The 21,385-nt window shown below is 40.7% G+C and overlaps 1 protein-coding gene across 3 annotated transcripts in view; it reads right to left on the bottom strand.

Moving 5' to 3' along the window:
* The window catches only part of meis1a (Meis homeobox 1 a), a 43,437-nt gene extending 23,632 nt beyond the window's left edge, over positions 1–19,805 (bottom strand). For 2 of the 3 annotated variants that reach the window (XM_076728091.1, XM_076728092.1), the window contains exons 1-7: positions 19,162–19,655; positions 15,910–16,139; positions 13,611–13,752; positions 12,825–12,875; positions 12,668–12,718; positions 12,285–12,428; positions 9,197–9,308 (exon numbers count right to left, since the gene is read on the bottom strand). In XM_076728091.1, the coding sequence (XP_076584206.1) occupies positions 9,197–9,308; positions 12,285–12,428; positions 12,668–12,718; positions 12,825–12,875; positions 13,611–13,752; positions 15,910–16,139; positions 19,162–19,173 (742 nt within the window). In that variant the 5' untranslated portion in view covers positions 19,174–19,655. Of the gene's footprint in view, positions 1–9,196; positions 9,309–12,284; positions 12,429–12,667; positions 12,719–12,824; positions 12,876–13,610; positions 13,753–15,909; positions 16,140–19,161 lie in introns of all 3 variants that reach the window. The other variant, XM_076728090.1, reaches the window with a different exon arrangement.
* Positions 19,806–21,385: the final 1,580 nt, after the last annotated feature.

Here is a 21,385-nt window from a genome sequence, read left to right on the forward strand (position 1 = left end):
ATGTGTGCACCACTGCTGTTTTTATCAGGATGAGGGACAATTATTTCAGCACTTATCACAGCTACTGCGTGCAGCTTTCAACACCATGGATGCAAGATTTTTATTGCTGCCACATTAAGAAGGAAGCAGTGACAGCATGACAGCTAACTGTTAGCATACTGAAAGAGCTGAAAGCGCCAAAGCCTATGACGCTCACCTAGGACTCATTGGCTAGCGACAGCCTTGACAACATCATATTATTTCATTGACTGATTCACAGACAGAAAAATCAGAGTTGACTTCAGATGCGTAGAGCATTGTTTATGTTGTGGGTTGGATAATAATGAGTGGAACAGAACATGATAAACATCTCTGTAACCTCTAAAGTTTAATATTATGATTTTAATTATGTTGAAAACTGGGACATTTTGGTGTTTTACAGATGTTTATCTGGACTCAGGACACCCAGCTTGAAAGCAGGTCTAGTCACCTTACGTAAACCTCATGGTTAAACTCTAAAACCCTTTAAAGACCAATTTAACAGCCTGTTTTAGGTTGAACAACTTTCACATATTCAAAAAACAGAATTGCTCAATTTCCTCTAGAAAAAGACAAAGAAGTAATGCCAATCTTTAAGTTTAAAAAAGCTGAAAAGACTTATAAGACATTTTTTATTTGTTGGAATTCTTCCACACACAAAAAAAAGGAAGACTCACTGAACTCAGCACAACAAAGAGCATATTGGCCAAACGCAGCCAGCCAGCTAACCTTAGCACATTTTACACAGTGCACATGAGGCCTCTCACTACTTTTCTGCCCATTAAAGGCACCTAAAAAACACATGCCTTTACTCATGTACTTTCCCTGCACTGATTTTCCCAGTTGATGAGTGCATTCAAACTAGTGACCCTGCAGTCACGCTGGCCTGCCCTGCTTTGTAACCCTCTCTGTGCCCCACCATCCCCCCGCAGGTTTTGGATCATGGCATATAATGCAGCATTTCAACTGAAAACCACTAAAAGCTGCCGGGCCCGGTGTTTTTACTGCACTTTCTCTGCCTGTTTAATGAGGCTCATTTTCTCCTCAGTGTTTTTAACAGCGCCAGGCCAAGGTTAGGGCGACAGTCCCCGGCAGCCTGCAGAAGGAGCTCCAGGCTCCAGGTCCTGCTGCCCTGCCCAGAGTCAGCGGAGGACGAAGGCCTCGCTAAACCTGAACAGAGGCAGGATTCTGCCGTTCAGCAGAGCCTGAAAAGGTGGAAATAATCATAAAAATGATGCGTAACTCCATAAACAAGCTCTCAGCCTCATTAGGCTGAACCGCAAGCTCCCGGAGGCTGATTTACACCCCTCCACCTGCACTCCTTGACTCCTCTCTCTCCTTAGAGAGCTGAGGAAAGAGAGGTCCGACGCAACCTGCTAATGGTTTGTGACAACTCGGCTTCACAACAACCTGTGAACTGTAGGAGAGGAGGAGGCAGTATGTGGGTGATGAAAAGGAGGAAGAAAATGGAGATGTGGAGGAGCTTCATTTTGTGGTTGCAGTCGAAAGTGTAGTAAGTGAAAGATGCTGCACCTTCAGCCTCGTGTGAGGACACAACGAGCTGACACTCAACAGGCAGCGGATGAACAAGTGATGAGAAGTAGTATGATTTTCACCATGAACCAGCCAACGACATTTACATTCATGTCGCCTCCACAGAACTCATGTTTCCATTAAAATGCTGCGCACATTTTAAATTTCTAAATTTTCTGTATACTTCCAATATATTCAAGAGAACATGACAATTTAATTCATTTAATCGAGCAACAGCGGCCTTGAGACCTCTTTAATCTCCACTTTATTCTTTAAGTCTGCAACACTAAGTGCTGAACTATGCCGAGTAGAAGAAGCAGCTACATCAAGGTGTGTTTCAAAAATCTGTTGTTGTTGTTGTTACATCTTCTGTTTTTAAGCTTTTCCTTTTTGCTTTTTGTTGTTTTTTTTAAATTAAATATCTGCTAAGATTTTTTAATCCAAACATTGAAAATGTGCAAAACAAAAAACTGATGGATGGAAATGTAATTACAATCATAATGGCTTTAGGAGGCAGAAGAAGTATTTAAAAACACAGCAGTATCTAAAAGTATTATAACGAGTAACAACATCCTCTCCAATTTCAAGAGGTCATTGAAGCTTTAGCCAATGGAAATTAACATTAGGGATTGTTGATTGGCTGTGTCACATTCATAGTTCAACAATGCAGCTGTAGCTTCATGTATGAGCGTCGTTTTGTTGTAAATCAAGAAACTGAGCAAATATTTCACCACAAGACACTCTGCTACGCAGGAAATCACATGTGATTCACCACAGTTTGGTGAATCCATCTTAAACATGCCAATAAAACGTGTCACCATTTGCCAAAGAAACATCAAGTGTTCATTCAGTCAGTCCTCGAGTTCTGCGTTGTTACACACAATGAATCTCTCTCTGCTCTACAGATGTGAGATACAGAAAAAACACACAAGGCAGTCTGGTCGTGCTGCCTGCCTCCTCCATCGCTGCACTTTTTAAGAACTGTTTGTACAAAATTTTATTATCCGTGGTCTGTTGGAAGAACGCTCACTGGAGAGAGAGAAGGAGTGAGTCTTTATTTTCCACTACGGACCATTTCCCCTCTCCGCTGGCGATGGTGGGAGGGGTCAGATAAATAAAAGCCAATCCAGCGCTCTAATAAAGGTGACCTCACTGCTGAGGTCAGTCCTGGAATAAAAACACTGAGACAGACGAAGGATGAAACTGAACTTATCCTGCTGTGAGATCTTAAAAAACATACAGGAGGCTGGAATGGCTCTAAATAGTAGAACAATGCAGCCATATTTGAAATCCTCCACTCTTCTGGTTTCAGGACCATCAGATGTTTGAACCTGGCTGCCAGGAGCTGCTGTTCAGCCTACAGCATCGGTGAGGTCCAACAATGATGCTGGTGATCAGGTCTGGCTCACACTCCGTGTTCCAGATCATCCCAAAGGTGCGGGATGGGGTTAACATCAGGTTGTTCCACACCTTACTGGGAAACCTATTTATTCATGGCTTTTGATGTTGGATTGTGATGTTGCAAAGAGACAAACACAAACAGTTGACACAAAGCTAAACAATCATTGTTTACTGTAGTACTAAGATTTTCCGTCATTGGAACTAAGAGGACCAAACCAGAAAAAACAGAACCAGACCAAAATCTTTTGGACGTCCCAGGCCCTTTTGGCCATCATGTCCCACAACAGTTACCCATGAACCTCAGTGGCTGAAGAAGACTTCGAACAGAGGAGTGAAATCAAAGTTCTGGCCTAGTCCGAAAGCTTCATTGTTCAACCATGAACAAAACACGACACCAGCTGTTGAACTGATCTGAAAACGCTGAACTTATCACCCTGCCATTACCTGCACAACAATAACATTTGAAGACATTTGATTGGATGATTCGTACTTCACTCTTCTGTTAAGCTGTTTGAAGAGCAGTTCGGTGTTTTGGGAAAATGTACTTTCTTTCAGCAAGTAATATGGGAATATTGAGATCACTGTCGTGCCTTTGCATTACACAAAGTACTGAACTGGAAGCAGATGGCGATTAGCCTGACTTAGGATAAAGACTGCACGCAGCAGAAAAAAGCTCTACTGCCTCAGAATGAAAACATGCTTACCAACAGCTCTACAATTAAAACATCTTAACGACTTAAAAACTCGTTCTCTAGCCGTATCCAACACCCCCCACTATAACTGGAATGGTTGCTTCTACCGAAATGATAAACTGTTTAATCTGTACACACAGAAATGCCAAAAGATAAACAAGCTACAGCGTGAGCTAGCTGTTTCCCCATGTGTTTATGCTAAGCTAGGATAACTGCATCACTACTCCAGCCCTGAACACACAGATATGAGTTTGATATCGATCCTCTCATCTCACTCTCAGAAAGAAAGCAAACAAGTGTCTCTCTTCACTTAACATTCACCAGAGAGGGCCCATTCAAAGTGACAGTATTACGGTCTTTTATGCTGAGGACATGTTCCTCTGTTTATGTTCTCCAGGACGGCAAATTAACACCAAGCACTAGCCAAATATGCTGCAGAGTTTGGCTGTGGCTCCTGCGTTAGCCTACAGTTAGCAGATGTCATTTGAAGTCCTGCTGAACTGAGGTTTTTCAGTAACGTCAAAGAAATCTCTTATTAACCACATTTGGCTCCATCGTGGAGGTCAACTGGGGAGCTGGCTGTGTGTAAGTGATGTTTAAATCTCTACCAGCCAACAGAGAGTGAGCCGAAGCAGCTTGTGGTCTGGCTGCTGATGCATCCAGTCAGAGTGAACCGTCTGATAAAGCAGATTTGTTTCCAAATGGAGGTGTGATGCAGTTTGTTTTTAGCCCCACACTCCCGAGCTGCAGCTTGACTCGTAAAGGAAGATTCATAGATGGGATGTCACTCTGGTAGCTCAAGTAACCACAGCTTCATATCACAGGCAAACGGGACTCTACAAGCAACATGAGAATCAAACAATTTCACCTAATTAACTCACATACTGTGAGTGAAAGCAAAACTCAATATAATATAATGTAGGCTGCAGTTGTCCACTGCTTTTTAAATGCTATATATCTGTAAATTGTACTTCTTCCCAATCTAATGGACGCTTGTAATGAACAATCTGGTCAATAATTTTTAACCGTCATGGTTTTCACTTCCAAATTGGTTCAAGAAAACTGCGGACAAACTGCCATTTGTCCATAAAAAACACTAAGACCCTACACACATACTAGTGGCTCTAGGCTGTACTTGGATGCTAACACCCTTTAGTTTAGCCAGTTAGCATGCTAGCATTTGCCATTTTGCACTAAACAGAACTCCAGCTGAGGCTTATGGGAATGTCATTAAGTTTTGTACGTATTTGGTCACTAACTAAAGTATTGGACAAATGCTGAATGAAAAATTAAGTCAAGACCTGTCAAGTTGTTGTTGAAGTATTCCAGTCTGGACCAAAGCGGTGGATCGAGCACCAGGCCGACCTCATCATCTTTGGAGCCATCGTTGTTAAAAACAATGGTTATTTTAGCATTTAACAACTACAGCTCCCATAGGCATGCTGTCAAAACCTCAAGTTGTTGAAAGCTCACAAAATAACTGCAGTTTGTGGTACAAATTCTGCTTAGATGTTACTGTGCAGTGCAGTAGTAAATAGTCATTACTCATAGATCATGCAGAGAAGCATGTTAGCTTTCCAGAAAGACAAATAAGCCAAATATCCTAAGAGAGCCAAACTCCATTGCACTATTAAGGCTGATGTATGTTGAGATTGTATTTGTTTGATTAACAAATCTCTTAATACATCAAACTGGGTGCTGACTGGTCCTTTTTTTTGAAGGTCAGACTCACAGGTGAACCCGGCAGCGGTCCCCCCACAGCAGTGTAAAACTGTAAATGTGGGCAGCAGATAGAGAAACCACAGGGCCTGTTTCAGTTGGCCCGCTAACAGTCGCATGCTAACAGAACCGGCTGGACTGAGACCAGCAGCATGAAGCCAGAGCTGCTGGACCTGTGTGTGTGTGTGTGTGTGTGTGTGTGTGTGTGTGTGTGTGTGTTAATGTAGAACTGCATTTACTGTGTTTGTTATATCACAGGTACGTTTGTTTCTGTTGTTATGCCATTATGTGTTATGTTATTATGTCCATAACTGATTAGTCAGCCAAACATTTTCTAGATTAATGAAGAAAATTATTGTTTGGCCTGTAAAACATCAGATAAATGCCAAATACAATTTCATAAAGTTTCCTTATTTTGTCCAAACAGCACTTCAAACCCCCAAAATATTCAGTCTACTACAATTTAAAATGAGGAAACTGGCAAATATTCACATTTGATAGACTAATAAGTTAATTTAGTCATTTCCAAATGAAATTAAATTGCTTTCTTTCTGTTCCAGCACACATATCTACTTTGTGAATCATCTGCTCTGTGTTCAAAAGAAATTCATATTTAATATTTTTTTGATTTCATTATGGTGCCTCTTATTTTTGCATTAATTAGTCTGAATACTGATTCTTCTCTGTGAGTAGGTGGAGAACTCATTTTCAGTTAGTTTAGTGTGATGTTGTTGCACTACATGAACAGTTTTGTACATTTGTACATCTCAGAATTCTATAGGACTCGAAGCACAGACTTCTATCTTAGAAGGATGCATGTTAGCATTTCCATTGATATGTCGTCAGTATGCTCATTAAAAATTGTATACATATTAGTACACAGTTTAATGTTCATATTTATACCTTCCTAAAAAAATGAAATTTTATGAGGTTATCACTGGATGTATTGCAAGTATTTTATTTTACACTTGCTGCACTTGTGTTAGGTTTATTTCCTCTTTGTTTTGGGACTTTCCTCTGAAAGAAGGTATTCACTCTGCCCTCTGCACTTTCACCATTTCTTGTTGTAAATGTGAAGTTAAGTTACTTACAAACTGAATCATCGACTTACAAACGCCTGAACACAAATGTTTGACAGGTCTACTGCCAGCTCTCTTCCCCCCTTCTTTAATAAATCAGACATAGCATGCAGGGTGGAGAATGGAGTTGTTCTAATTCTTTATGGACAGCTTTGCACCTCATTGGAAAATGAAAATTAACCATTGAATGTCGCCATAACAAACGACTTGACTAAAAGCATCTGACATTAAACGGAAGATAAAGCAGGATTAGTTTGCATCATCTTGCTGAACAGTCATCCTGAATTTGTTGAAAGAAAAATGTGCCATCTTTGCATAAAGCAGTAATGACTAACAGACTAATAAGACAGCAGCCTGCTACACAACACAAAAATTACAGACTGAACCACAACCTGCATAAGCCTCCCTGTTAGAAGAACACAAGTCGTGTCCTGCACCTGAGCCACCAAACAAACATTCACCAGGGAAAAGCGCCCTGCTAATGTCGGTTTGCAGGCTGCAGAGGTAATTAGCTGCTCAGCTGCAGCACATTAAACACCATGTAAACATATGTGCAAATGTCAAGATCTGTAAATTCAGATGCTCAATGTTGAGGGTCCATATTGTTCAACTCTACTGAAACAAAAACACTGTTCTTTGGGGTTTCTACAACAACTTTGTTACATGATCTCTCTCAAACATACGTTCAAGATTGTATTTTTTTTCTCAATATTTGGATCTTGACCTTCTTGAACATCTTTCAGGAGTTTGGGAGCTTCCTATGTGTGAGTTTTTTGAAGAGGGCAGAACGAACACAGCACCTGTAGCTTCTGTAACTTTACTGATTTAGAATTCATGTGTCTTCTCTATCCTCTGGTGTTTTTACCTGCTGTCTGTTTTAGTGAATATTTTTCTATCATTCTGGTGGACTGAATGAGTTGCCTGTAACAGAAACACAATGATGCTGTGTCTGCGCTGCAGGAACTCACATAAGAAGCAGGAGGATCAGGGCCTGCTGCAGGGATGCTTCTATCAGCTTGAGTTACATATTCTCTTAATCAATACAACAGCATGACTTTCTCAGAGGGAAGGAATATTTGAGCATTTTTCTTGCATTTCTGAGTTTAAAGAACCAATCTGAAGTGGATGGAAACATTGTGAAGGTCTTGTGTCTATTTCTACATTTATATTTGGGTTAAGAGAGTGTTCATATCATATCCGTGTATTTATGTGTATACATTTTTTATGTATATCTGTTTAAAACATGAATGTATATGAATTCTGTTAATTCATGTTTCAGGGTGAGTGTGTGTACTGCACATGGTGTTACTTCTATTTCTGCATGTGTGTTTGGGGGTGTGTGTTCTGTGACATAAAGCGCTCTTTCTTCCAGCTCCGCTCAAAGCTTCCCGTCGTCTGTCAGCCTTCATCACTCTCTCACTCTCCTTTTTCCCCACCGTCTCCCGTTATTTTCAAACTCACATCAAGTCCAACATGTCACAAAACCTTTGCTACCCTTCATAACCCCCCCCCCCCGGCCCCGTGCACACACACACACACACACACACACACACACACATCAGTAGTGGAAGAAGTATACAGTTTCTTTACTTAAGTAACAGCAATGTACTAAAAAAGTGTATCCAAAATTGTACTTAAAAGTACGGAAGCGTTATCAGCAACATGTACTTAAAGTATCGGTAGTACTGTCAGCTTCATGTAGTAAAATTGCAGTAGTATTGTCAGGTTCATGCAGTAAAAGTACTGGTTGTGCAGTAAAATGTCTCCTGTGACTGATTTCTGATTCTATGTGACATTATTAGATTGTTAATAATGAAGCATCGATGTTATAGTAGCATTTTACTGTTGGAGCTGCTCCAGGTGGAGATACTTTCCACCACTTTCTATACAGTTAGCTAGTTTAGTTCAGTGGTGCCTAATCTAGGGGTTGGGGCCCTCCTAGGGTCACCAGATAAATCTGAGGGGCCGTCAGATGATTCTTGGGAAAGAAGAAAAAACAAAGTTCTGATACTCAAACCTGTTTTCAGTTTTTAGAGTTTTCTGTAAAATTTGCTTCTTTTTTTTTGGTGAAATTTTGAACACTTTGAATGTCTCCTTATTGTTAGTAAATCCGAGACTCTGAAATATGCCAAGGAGATACAACTACACTGAAGAGGTCACAAGACAAAAGGCCTCACACAAAAGGGTGGAGGTCCTCCTCCACTGAGCCATGTTGCACCGGCATGTTTCTACAGTAGCCCAGCATGGACAAACCTAACACTGGCTCTAGAGAGTGCTTTGCATGTTTTTTCGTGAATTTCGCGTCAAACATAGGTTCTCCGACATGCCACTAAATCCTCAACACTGACCTTTTTTAATGTACAAAGTAACTAGTAACTAAAACTGTCAGGTAAATGTAGTGGAGTAGAAGTATAATGTAGCACAAAATGGAAACATTTTGAGGTACTTGTACCTCAAAACTGTAAATAAGTACAGTACTTGAGTACAAGCACTGCCATTGACACACATGCAAACATACACACACAATACACTGAAATGTGTGTTCACAGAGTTGATATAAATTTATAAAAAAAAAAAAAAAAATCATAAAGAGGATATACAAACTTGTACACGATGTGCTTCAGTACATACACTCAGTAATGAACATACATGTTCTGTACATGCAGAAATGAACATGTGTGGAATGACAGGGTTTCCAGCACTTCTGTTAGTCCAGAGTGATCATGGATGTAGAACTTCAGAAAGTAATCTCACCTTGTTCACTGCTGTTGTCGCCGCTGTGAGACGTGTGTCCACCGCTGGAAGGTCCCGGCGTCCCGGCCGATCGGATTGACGCTGCGTCATCGTGGTCTCTGCTCCACGACATCTGTAGGGACGAAGACAGAGGTGGACAGCCAGTGAGACAAAGATCAGACATCAAGTGTATTGAAACAGAGCTCCATTCAGGTTCAGAGTAGTAAGAAGGGAATAAGCCATTTGATGGATATCTTGTAATCTCACAGATCCAGTTCATGTCAGAGACTCATATGGGAGACAGACACCGACTGGCTGACTGGTCAAATCTTCTCTTCGATTTTTTTAATACAATACTTTATAAGATTGACGAAAAGGCCCAAAGATGGATGTCCCTTCAGTGAGAGACAAGTGAAGATGTCAGGGTTTCATACTCCCAGGGCTACAACAGAGCAATCAGTACAGTTTGTAGTGTGTCACTATTTAGAATCTTATATGTGTAATGTGAAAACATTTGAAGATCTTGATCTCAACATTGGAGATGTTTGAAATGAGGAGATTCCCAAAAGAATGACTAGGTTGTAAATGATGCAAGTAGATATTATCTAACACTAATCTACTCGAACCTAAGATGATCTCTTTGGAGCTCAGACTCAACAGCGCCACCTACAGAAAGTCAACCTGAATAAACATAACAGGGCATCATTGTCCCATCCACAGATTGACTGACAGGTGATCAATACAGAAACACCTCATCTAAGAATGTTCAGTAACAAAGATGGAGGCTAAAAAACAAGGAGAACCGGGAGGATTATCAGTGTATCATCCGACCAAAAGGAGGCACTTGAAAATGAAACCAGAGCTTTCGAGCTGCTGGTCATCCGACACTAAGCTGCACGAGTTCACACTTGGAGGTGATTAAAGGGTTAAAGGCCTGACAAGTGGCTGCTGAGAGCTTTGCTGCAAGGCTGATTTAAAACCTGCTCTGCTGGCTCAGAAAACAGACACAACCAGACTTTTCACCTCTATTATTGCTGCTTCTCTGGGAAAAGAAAGAAGCCTTCACGAGTCCAAGAGAAGGAAAATGATCTGTGTATTTGTGTGTGTCTGTGTGTGTGTGTGATCTGTGGCCAGACAAATGAACTCACAGCAGCTTTAGCCTGACTTATTTCCAACAGCAGATGTGACTCCTGCAGCTGGATGATCAAATCTATCTGCTCATAATCTATTTTCCCTTTATGCGGATTTCAACATTTCAGGCTTGTTTAATAAACCCTGCAGAGCTACTTTGACTACAGCCAAAAATGGAATAATGTAGTTCAACAAAACAATGTTAACTCTTCTTACCACCTTTTTCAAGAGCTTTCAACTGCATGTCAGGGTCTTTATCAGGTCAGAACTGCCTCTATGTGACTACAAGTTGCTGAGAGGAAGGCTCTGACTTTTGTTTGCATGAATGTACCAAATGGAAGTTTGGAGTAGCCGACCTTCTTAGAGTCTCTGGATGGAGTCCTGGAAAGGATACCATCTTGGGGTTCTATTCTTCTGCTGGGGGACTTCAGCACTCACATGAGCAATGACAGAGTTACTTAGAGGGTAGATGATTAACTCAGGACACCCAGGTGATGGCAGAGGTCTCAAATGATGACCAGACTGGTGGACAGACCTGGTAAACCCAAATGTGAAGTGAGGGCAAACTGGAAACTGCTGGAAGGAGTTCTCATGCATCCCAGAGGAAGTTGGGGACATTAAGTCTGAATGGGCCATATTCAAAGCCTCCACTGGGGAGGCAGCTGCTCATGGTCAGAAGGTTGTCAATGCCTGTCATGGCAGTAACCTGAGAACAGACTGGTGGGCCAGCCACGAAGGAGGCCGTTAAGCTGACGAAATAGACCTTTCAGAATTGGCTGGCCCAGGGGTCTCCTGAAGCAACAGAGGCCAAAGGTGCTGCAACTTTGGTGGCCACCAGAGCAAAAACTCAGGTGTGGGAGGAGTTTGGGGAGGCTATGGAGAAGGACCTTGGGTTGGCCTTTAAGAGGTTCTCTTTCCATTAAATGACTCAGAAAGAGAAAGCAGGGCTTGGCTCAGGCTCTGTTCAACAGGGGGAAGGACCTGATCACCCTGGCTGGGGATGTTGTTGCGTGGTGGAAAGGGCACTTCGAGGAAGTCCTGAACCCAACCAGCACATTCTCTGTGGAGGATGTGCTGAGATATGGATGAAACTCAGAAGAAGCCTCATCCATATCCCTGGTGGAGGTCCCTGAGGTAGTCCAGAAGCTCCTCAGCAGCAAGGCACCAGGTGTGCTCCCAGTTCTCAACTGGCTGACACACCTTTTCAGTGTCATGTGCAGATCAGACACTGTGAGTACAGAACAAAAGACTGGAATGGTGGTTCCCATTCTTAAAAAGGAGGACCTGAGGGTGTGCTCCAGTTGTAGTATCACACTGCTCAGTCTCCCTGGGAAAGCTTATGCCAGGGTGCTGAAAAAGAGGCTCCAACCTATCAGCTACGTGGATTCCATTCTTGTCATGGAACAGTGGACCAGCTCTTTACACCTGCAGGGTTCCAAGGTGGGGGTCATGGGAGTTTGCCCATTCAGTCTACATGTGTTTTGTTTGGCTTAGAGAAGGCTTTTGACTTAATAGACTGAATTGAGAGACATAGGCAAGTCACAAGTAGACGCTGCTTAATAATAAGCTGTAACTTCAAGTCACCCAAATACACGTACATTGAGCTGCTGGAATTTTTAGTTTTCAATGGGGCAAGCCCAAGAAAAAAACAATTAAAAAAATGTCAACATTTTAATGATGTACATACGTTAAAAAAAAAGCGAGGTTCACATGATTGCATAAAGGATATCACTACATGGGCTCAGGAGCCAGGCCTTTTTGGAATCAGGGTTGAATAAAGTTATTTCTGACATTATATCTTTGGCATCAGATAATAACACAACATCTGTAAGGACATAGTCTGTAATTCCTTTTGAAAAGGAGAAGATATACTGTTTGTAGTGCAGTCCACTGTTGCTCTGACTATCTGTGCTTTCTAATAGAATCAGAAGCAGAATATTAGCATGTATCAGTTTCAAGGAAGTGACATTGAGCTCACCTGATCAATGTTGTTTCCTGACCTGATGAAGTCTTCGCTGTCTGATTTGTTTCCATCTCTGTCATCTATAACCAGATCAATTGGCATTTTCCCTTTCAGACAGCTGATGTATCGATGACAGAAGTTATCACAAAGCTCATGAACCTGAAAATAAAATACAATAAAATACTTACAATAGCATAGTTCTCTTAATGGTTGCTGCAAACAAGGTTATATATATAAGAAAAGGATGACAGTGTTTTTTTTTTTAGGTGTGGATTAGTAGTACTGCGGGCATCATTGCTTTAATCTCATAACTTTATATTAGACAGCAGATGTTGACTGACAGAGTGTGATCAATAAATGGTCAAAGGTCACTGAGACAATTCTGTGTTTTTTCTGACCTTCTCCAGCTCCAGGAGGTGGAAGCGCAGCACTTGTATTGCCTGGATCATCTACAAAAACATTATGTACAAATGAGCTAAAAATAAACACTCTTTATAATGCAATTCAATATTACTACAGTGTAATAACAGAATAATAACAATAATAATAACTCACCAAATTATCCAGCTCTGGGTTTGATGAAAATAAAGGCCTCTCTGATCGGATCTGGACACAGATAAAGATATTATAATTATTTAACAGACGTCTGGAGCCCTGGGGTCCCAGGCTGGGCTGGACGGATCCAGATTCACTGTTTGATTTGTGGTCATTTAAGCCCCAACCACCAATTGCAGCCTAATGGCCGATCTACCATCAAAATTCTTTGTAATTTTTGAAACAAAAGGGCCTGATCTCAGACAGAAGTTGACAAAAGCAGCTTCTCATGTCTGTATGGTGAACATTTAATTTGCCAGACGAACTGACCATCATTGCAAGCAGATTTTATCAGCTGTAGCTAGTTAGCTAAATAAGCTAATCTTAGCTTCACAAGTTGGTTGGTCGACGTCCTGAGCAGGTGATGATCAGTGCTGAAGACATGGAGAAACAACATTGTTCTTGTATTGCTGTGTAGAGAGTTAGTCCAGCTGTTTCTTAGCTTACATGTCTGGACAAGCAAGACAGCCCCAGTTTTACTGTTCCTCTATTTCTGTACATTCGACTTTTAACACCTCAAAAGGATTTTAGCATGAGGGCTAACCAATGTGTTTATCTATCCTTTCAATGAGCACTAATAATCACAGAGTGCGCAGATAGTGGAATTAAATGGGGGGTCAGTGGGGGCCCAAAGATCATTTTTACCCAGAGGCCCCCTAGAGGATTAATCCAGCCCTGGTCCTTTGTGATCCTGCAGATCTGTTCTGTATTAACTCTGACACGTGGATGAAATGTGTGTTTCTGTACCTGTTTGGAGAAGACGGCGATGTCCTCGTTGAAGGAGTCCGAGGAGCAAACGTCTCCTCCGGCCACGCCGCTCTCTCTCGGCGTGCAGGTTGCCAATTCACATTTTTCAAAAATCAGTGCGAGCAGAGGGAATAAAGGATGTCTGCAAGAGAATGAGGGAGAGAGGAGGAGGAGGAGGAGGAGAAGGAGGGATCAGCTCAGATTGCAAAAATCTAACAAGCTTCCTGCCGCCTCAAACTTTCCTAAAGTCAAGAAGCAGAAGAATCATCTTCAGAGCACTTTTATCAACAACGAAGGACTTTGTTGACTAAAAACAAAACAAAATCCATTTGAATATTTCACTATATTATAAAGACACTACATGAGGTACAGAAATTTGCCCAGTTTTTGAGGGGAATGGAACTTGAAAATTGATTACAATTATAAAATTGAGCAATAACAACGAGGTTTACATGGGCGGAAAACTAACATTTTTTATTGTACTGGAGGCAGAAATCTCAAAGACAGACATCTGCATGAGGGAAGTGAGAAAATAAGTAAAATAAAAAACAAAAATAAACCTGTAATGAAACACAAAGTAGGCTCCTGATAAAAATGTGGAATAAAACTGTCTCAAAAGATGGAATGAATCCCCCCCAAAAAACTAAGCCTGCTACTTTAATGAAGCTCAAAAGTTTAGAAAATAATGCATTACTTAATGAGGCTGCATTTTAATTAAAACAAGAAAAACACATGCAAGGATGCCATACAAACTAGTTCAAAAGAAGCAGACTTAACTAAATTAGAAGCTGAAGCACATTTCAATATTTAGAAGGTGACACTAACTCCAGTAAGTGGATCTCCTTTGGTAAACAGACTGAGCTCTGTCTGAAGATCAGAAACTTAAAGCCTGAAGAACATTGCAGTAATCTAGATGGGCAAATAACAGAATATACTACAGGTTTACTTTTTCAAATTAAGGACTTATTAAATCTTTGATATCGTCGATGTAAAAACAATACTAAAGTATCTTAATGTTGTGACAAATCCAAGTTTATCTTGAATGTTCAGATTGTTTGCTTCCATTTTAATGTGGAATTACAAAGAGTTCATTCAGAGATTTACAGCTTTAATTTTAAATGGAAAAAGTTATTTGACATCCAGCTTCATACCAAGCAGTCCTGTGGTGATGCTGTGGTTAGAATATTTTAACCCTAACCCCAAAAGGTGTAGTTCACTGTCATTAGCATTAAAAATTAAAAGAGATGCCATAATGCACTGTAAAAGGTGTTGTGAGACCCATGGAGAAAACAGAAAAGACCCCAGAATTGAACCCTGAGGCACTCCAAATATTCAGTCTGGGGTATAATATAACACAAAGGGAGCATAAACAGAAATGAACAGGGTGAGGCCTCCAGCATGGACAGGCAACCCACCAGGAAACATTTTAAATGGCGTTAAACTCAGATTATTGGCCATAATCTGATTCTTGGAAACAGAAAACAGCTAAACAGAAAATCTGCAACTATTTTGGCAATCATTTAATGTCTCAGTTATTTTTAAGGTAAAATGTCAAACATTTGCTGATTCCTGCTTTTAAAATATGATACAGAAATCTGAAAAAGTCTCATATTTTCTAACTTTTAGGGACAAAATTAATTTAGAGGATAATCAGATGATGAATTGATTATGAATGGATTAAAAGTGAGTTGATTTGACAAAGTTTTTACAGTGCAGCTGTATTACAGAAGCAACAAACAGGGCAACTGTAGCTGCTGACAGAGCAGAAAGGATCCTGCTGCTCTGACAGTCAACAAAATGACCAAAACTAGTGTTTGTTCATGTTTTCTTTACTGTTATTAAGTCGTGTTTTTGAAGCAGATTTCTGTGAGCCTTCACGGCCGGGGCTGAGCACAGAGGCTGAACATAATAAATCTTGAAAGAAAGAAGGAGAGTGTGCGTATCTTTGCTTAAGTTAATTTTACATGTGGAGTATTTTTACACTGAGGTATTGTTACTGTGACTTAAGTAAATAGCTGAATACACTTGTTTTTCCACTATTTAGCACTTTTTTTGTATCTGTGAGGAAGCAGCAGGATTCCCTTCAACATACAGATAATGTTAGTCTGGTTCAGCTCGGCCTGGAAGAGAACGGCTTGAGCTCATTCCCAAACAGTGAGAAACTCAACAGATAAATCAAACATGTAGACACCCGGGAATTTTTTTTTTACAGAAGAAAAAAAAAAACATTCTGAGGAGGAGTTTTTATTTTCCCCTCATCAGTTTTGTCTCTTTTTACAGCGTCGTAAACTCATCATACCCATAAATGGCGTCTTTGTCCCTCTTGACGGCGTCCCCAGCTGTGGCGGCCATGCTGCTGCTTGTGTGGGTGGACTGGGCGTACTGGTGCGGAGGGTACGGACCAGCCGCGGCAGCAGCCAGGTGCACGGCCTGCAGAGAGCGGGCAGCAGCGGCGTGGTGGTGATGGTGGTGTGGGTCTCCATACATCCCACCCATCCCCTCCAGCCCGTAGTGGGCCAGGTCTTCATACTGAAATACAAAGATAAAAGATGTGTGACCTTTGACCTCTTGAGCTGTCCTGTAGGAGCTGTTGGTTGACCTCAGCGGAGGTCAAACGTGAACGGTAGATGTGGTCAAACAAACTGTGTTCAGGGTTCAGAAGCAGCATGAGGATGTTTAACAGACTTTAACTCAAGTTTAATTTCAAATCAGCACCAGGACAATAAAGACAATAAAATGACAAAGTGGCATCAACAGGTGACAAATGAAGGTTGATTTAAGAACAATAAACTAATCCGATTTTGTTCCTAAAAACAAAAAGACCCCTCCTTAAAGAAGAATGAGCTGCAGTTTATTCCATATATGTAAAACTATAAACATCAATAATATTTGAGAGAAAAAAAACACCTCAAACACAGAAAACAACATCATGAAATCTGATCGAACGAAACCTCTAAAATGAGCAGAGAGAAGAGTCAACAAAAAATGATTACAGGCCACAGGTGTTTCTGTTATTATGTCCACACCCCCCTGTTTATTTTCTCTCATGTGACAAAAACTAATGTTTTGGAAAAAGAATAACTTTTAAACACCCAGCCTGTTTCTAAAAGTATTTTTAAAATTTGACAAGTTTTTATTATGTCCAGATAAAACATAAATAATGCAAATAAAACAGCACATTGACTTTTTGAAAGAGAAAAAAAAAAACATCCTGATGTGTCTTGAACGATGCTGCATTTGAGCGGCTTCCTACTAGATAACATTAAGTTGTAACAACATAGCTGAATTAAATCGTCTTTGACAAACAAAACTGAGCTTTATCAAGAATTCGTTGCATTGTGCAGATGTTCCTGTTATTATGTCCACCCCCTGTTTATTTTGTCTAACATGATCAATTCTGTGATGTCATGTTTATTCACTTCAAAACATCCAGTCTGTGAAGTGACAAATGATTTCAGAGCACATCTCAATTTCCCAATAAATATTTAAAAAAAATGGAAATTCTGTTTAAACTCCAGAATTCTTTGACTGTATTTTGTACAGGGGTGGACAAAATAACAAGAACACTTTAAAACATGAAGCAGTTGAAGGCAAAAACAAGACGTCTGTAAAAGGTCAACTGAAACTGAACATAAATCTGATCAGCCTCGTATCAGACGTGTTCCCGTTACTCACTTTGAATAATATTCATGCTGTCCACCCCCTCTGTTCATTTCCTCAAATACTTCAGAAACTATGGCTTCACGCCCGAATGAAAACAAGTTTGTGTGAAGAAATCCATTTGAAAGAAATCCGGAACTGTTCTTTAGCCTGAAGTCAAAATAAGTTGAAACTTTGCCATCACAATCTGTGAACATAAGACAAAAACACATCTAGAGAATTAGGTTTTTTTTTTTTTTCCAAATGGAGCAACTGAGCTTAATTGTTTCCTTTAACAGAGCGTGTTTGTGGGCATTTGTGCACTTTGGATGCTTTTATTTCCTACAACTTTGAATATCCAAGTAAGCTCACACTAATTTAAAACAGGCTGTAATGTGATTAACCTTTAATTTCCAAACCAACAAGAGCCACTGTGAACAAAAATTATAATTTCAAAAATCACCTGATTTTATTAAAAAGCTGATGTATTTATGTGTCCTGGTGTTTTTAAAAATAGTTTTTAAACTTTCATACTGTGTGTATCTACATTAATAAGACCAAAAATCAATTAAATAACAGTAATGTGTTTTTATTTTCTCTGCTCACCTTTTGTGCTGTTGGTATTTTATTTTTCCTAATTGAAGACAAGCAGCTGCAGGTTTCCACTGTGAGCAACCATGTCACAGATTAACGTGAAAAAGAGTTTTAAAGTTCAGAAGCTCTCATTAAAGATGCTCATTTGTTCTCTGAGGGATACATAGATAGATCGCTGATCAAAAATCAATATCAATCGCAGTTTAAACTTTGACCTCGACAAACAGCCTGCGTGAACAAAACGCTTTCAAAGTAAGAGTTTGAACGTAAGTATTAAACGTCCTTTATCCACCTGTTTGTTGGTGTGTTGAGCTCCATCAGTTCAGGATGAACAGATTTTATCAGCCGTGAAAAAACCAAACGAAACGTTTTTCTTCTGCGCCGCTGAAGCACAAACGGCCTCAAACGCAGCGACTGAAACCGGGAACAAACTGCTGAATGTGCGATGAATTCTGCGCCCAGATGAGTTTACAGCCTCTGCACAAAGTGTGCAGCTCAGCTCCAAACACGGCTTCAAACTTCATTTAACTCTGCACATAAAAAAGGTTGCAAAGGTCATTAAAACGTGGAGTTTTGTTGGTGGAATAAAATGTTTTTTGTTCACTTTAAACTAAATCACTTTCTGTCTTAGATCAATGGAAAAGTCTCTGGAAAAAAAAGGCCTAAAGTTCAAAGTGAACAAATAAACTGAAGCAAGTTTAATTTCCGACATTTAGAATCTTCAGTTGACCACAAGATTTTTTTTAGAAATCAGCTGACATTTATTTTCTCTTCAATTTTTTTTTTTTTTTTAATGAGTGGAAATAATTTTATTAAATTTCCGTCATGTGTTTCACTGGTGCAGTTAATAATCACTAAACCTAAACTTTTAATTTCACCAAAGAGGAAATGTTTTCTTTAAATCTGTTCATGTGAATACAAATCGGTTGAAAAAAAGCTTTTCAGCAAGAAAACTGTGAAATTAAGTTTCAATCTCTCCAGTGAAAAAGTTTCAAGAATTATTTTTACGCACGGGAGAAAGTTTGTCTCGTTACTTGTTCCTGAAATTTAAACGATAAATATTAATCAGCCAAGAAACAAGCTAATATTAATAAAACACAATTCAAATTTTTAAATTCAGCAGAGTTTAAATCCGGCTTCCTCTGAGTTTTGTGTCTCTTCGCAGAAAAGTGGCTTTTCCACAAATCCAGACTCACTTTATTCTCTTGATTCCTGCTCTGAACATCAAACTTGTGCAGCTGAACTCAAAGCTGAAGACAAACCGTCTTCTCTCACTCGTCGTGTCTCTGCGCTCTAATAAAAGTTGATTTTTACGCACCCGTTGCGCCATCGGCCCCGTCTCTCTGCCCGGAATCCAGGTGACTCCTGCGGGGCAAAACACACATCCAACTCCCCGGTACCGGAGCGTTAATCAGCTAATCCCGTGTGTAACGTGTGTGACCGAGTCCAGCCGCGGAGAGAAACGCACAAACACACACACACAGCAGCAGCAGTGGGTCCTTGCAGGCTCCGCTCCGCTCTCCACGGGAACCGACCGACGGCGACACTCCGCCAACAGCAGCACCAGCCCGGGCTCTCCTGCTCCCGGCCTCCAGTTCCAAGCGACAACCAACCACACAACCAACGGCTCAGTCCGCAGGTCGAATTCGATCAGTTCACATCCAAACCGGGGGGTTAAAGTGACGCGGACCCGCCCGCTGCGCTCTGAGCCGGGCCGTGCAGCGCTGTCTTCTGCGTGGAGGTGCGTTCAAATCCCCATCGCAGCGCCGGCGAAGCGGCTTCCTCCTCCCTCAGAGCAGGCCGTCCGGGTGTGAGGGGAGGTTGGGGAGGGAGGTGGGGAGGGGACGGGGGTGAATAGTTTCTCCTCTCACTTAAAGGAGCAGAGACTCGTTGCGCGTCCCCGCAGCTTCCACAAGACGCGGGAGGGCGCGCCACCGCGAGGTGCTCGGCATGGAGGGAGTCAAACTAAATGCTGTGAGACAAAAGCCTCCCCACATTGTTGCTGAAGAGACAAACAGTTTAGATGATGTATGAAATCATTGTAGCAGATAAATGACTCTACTGTTGGTATATTAAGTTCGTATTTTAAGGTGGAACTTCTCAAGTCCTTAAATACAACAACGTTTCAACACAATTATGGAATAAAACTCCTTCACAGTTAAAAATTGTGTATAAAATATTCTGTGAAGTAGAAGAAGAGCTAGATCACCAACAAAGACCCCAGACCTTCAGGGGCCCCGAAGGCTCCAGGTTTACTATGTGGCAGGGAAGTTGGTGGTAATTTGATTAACTGCAAATGTGTGTGTGAATACTGTCTGCGCCACCAAAGCACAACATAAACTGAACTGAGAGCAGCCTCGAGGTCACTCCTGCAACATTACATCACCCTGAGGTCAAATTTACAGTTCAATTCTAGTTTTAGAGATTTTATTAGTTCAGTTAATGTCACACTTACATGCTGCTGCTGCTGCACATGTTCACACTCCTCAAAACTGCCTTATGTTCATATCTACCACTTACTGTCTACAGTATATGTACATATATGCAACCCGTAACTTAGTTAAATGATAAACTAATTACTAAATAATACAAAACGCGAACAGAGGGGTCAACAGGGGCCCACAGCACAGGGGCCGCCGTGTGGGTTAATGTGGCCCAGGGAATAACCTGTCTGCTGTAGATTATAAGATATTAAGAATGACTCCTTTCATTCTCTTCACTGTTTGTTTTGCAGATAAAGAAAATAATGTTATGGAATGGAAACATTTTAATGTTTGACAGCAAGGTGAAATAATGGAGGCCAAAATATTTCCGACATACCAAACCTTGAATTCAAGCAGGGTGCAAAAATGTACAATAACTCCCTGATTCCTGCTCCCTCTCATTCTGTTATGACTCTGCTGACCTCCTTTAGGATTATTATAGTAGTTTAAAGTGTGAACCACAGCTGCTCCAAAGAAAGACAAGAAATATGTGTTTTTAAATGTCAAAGTTTGAATGTGAAGATGAAATGAATGAGTCCCTCACGCTGAACACTGATGGCTGAACTCTTGGACACCTGCGCCATCTAGTGTTTGTACAGTGATAATACCAGCCAGAGCACGGCCAGGAATTATTAATCTTGAAAGATGCTGACTGCTCAGATTTGATGAGGCACAGATCCTGAGCCAGAAATCAACACCAGCCGAAACATTTGAGCTTTTCACACCTGTGGTCTATGGTAACTGAGCAGAGAGCATCAGCATCACAGTGAAAGTTCAACCTCAGTGAGGGAAATCAAAGGATGGAAGTTTAACAGGTTAAAGACCAAATTTAAAATCTGGTCAAATAAAACCAAAAATTATCAACATGGCTCATTTAAACTGAAGTTAAACAGACGATATGTAAGATTTCCACAGTAAAATGTCTAAAAACTAGACCTATATTATTAATTTATAGATATGTTGCATATGCAGAAATTACATACTGTGTATTCAAGAGAGGTTTTTTGTAAACTTTCTTAAAGGGTTTGTAATTTGAACTAATGATTTTATTAATACTGT

This window comes from Chaetodon auriga, chromosome 4 (genome assembly GCF_051107435.1).
Source record: "Chaetodon auriga isolate fChaAug3 chromosome 4, fChaAug3.hap1, whole genome shotgun sequence".
NCBI lineage: Eukaryota > Metazoa > Chordata > Actinopteri > Chaetodontiformes > Chaetodontidae > Chaetodon > Chaetodon auriga.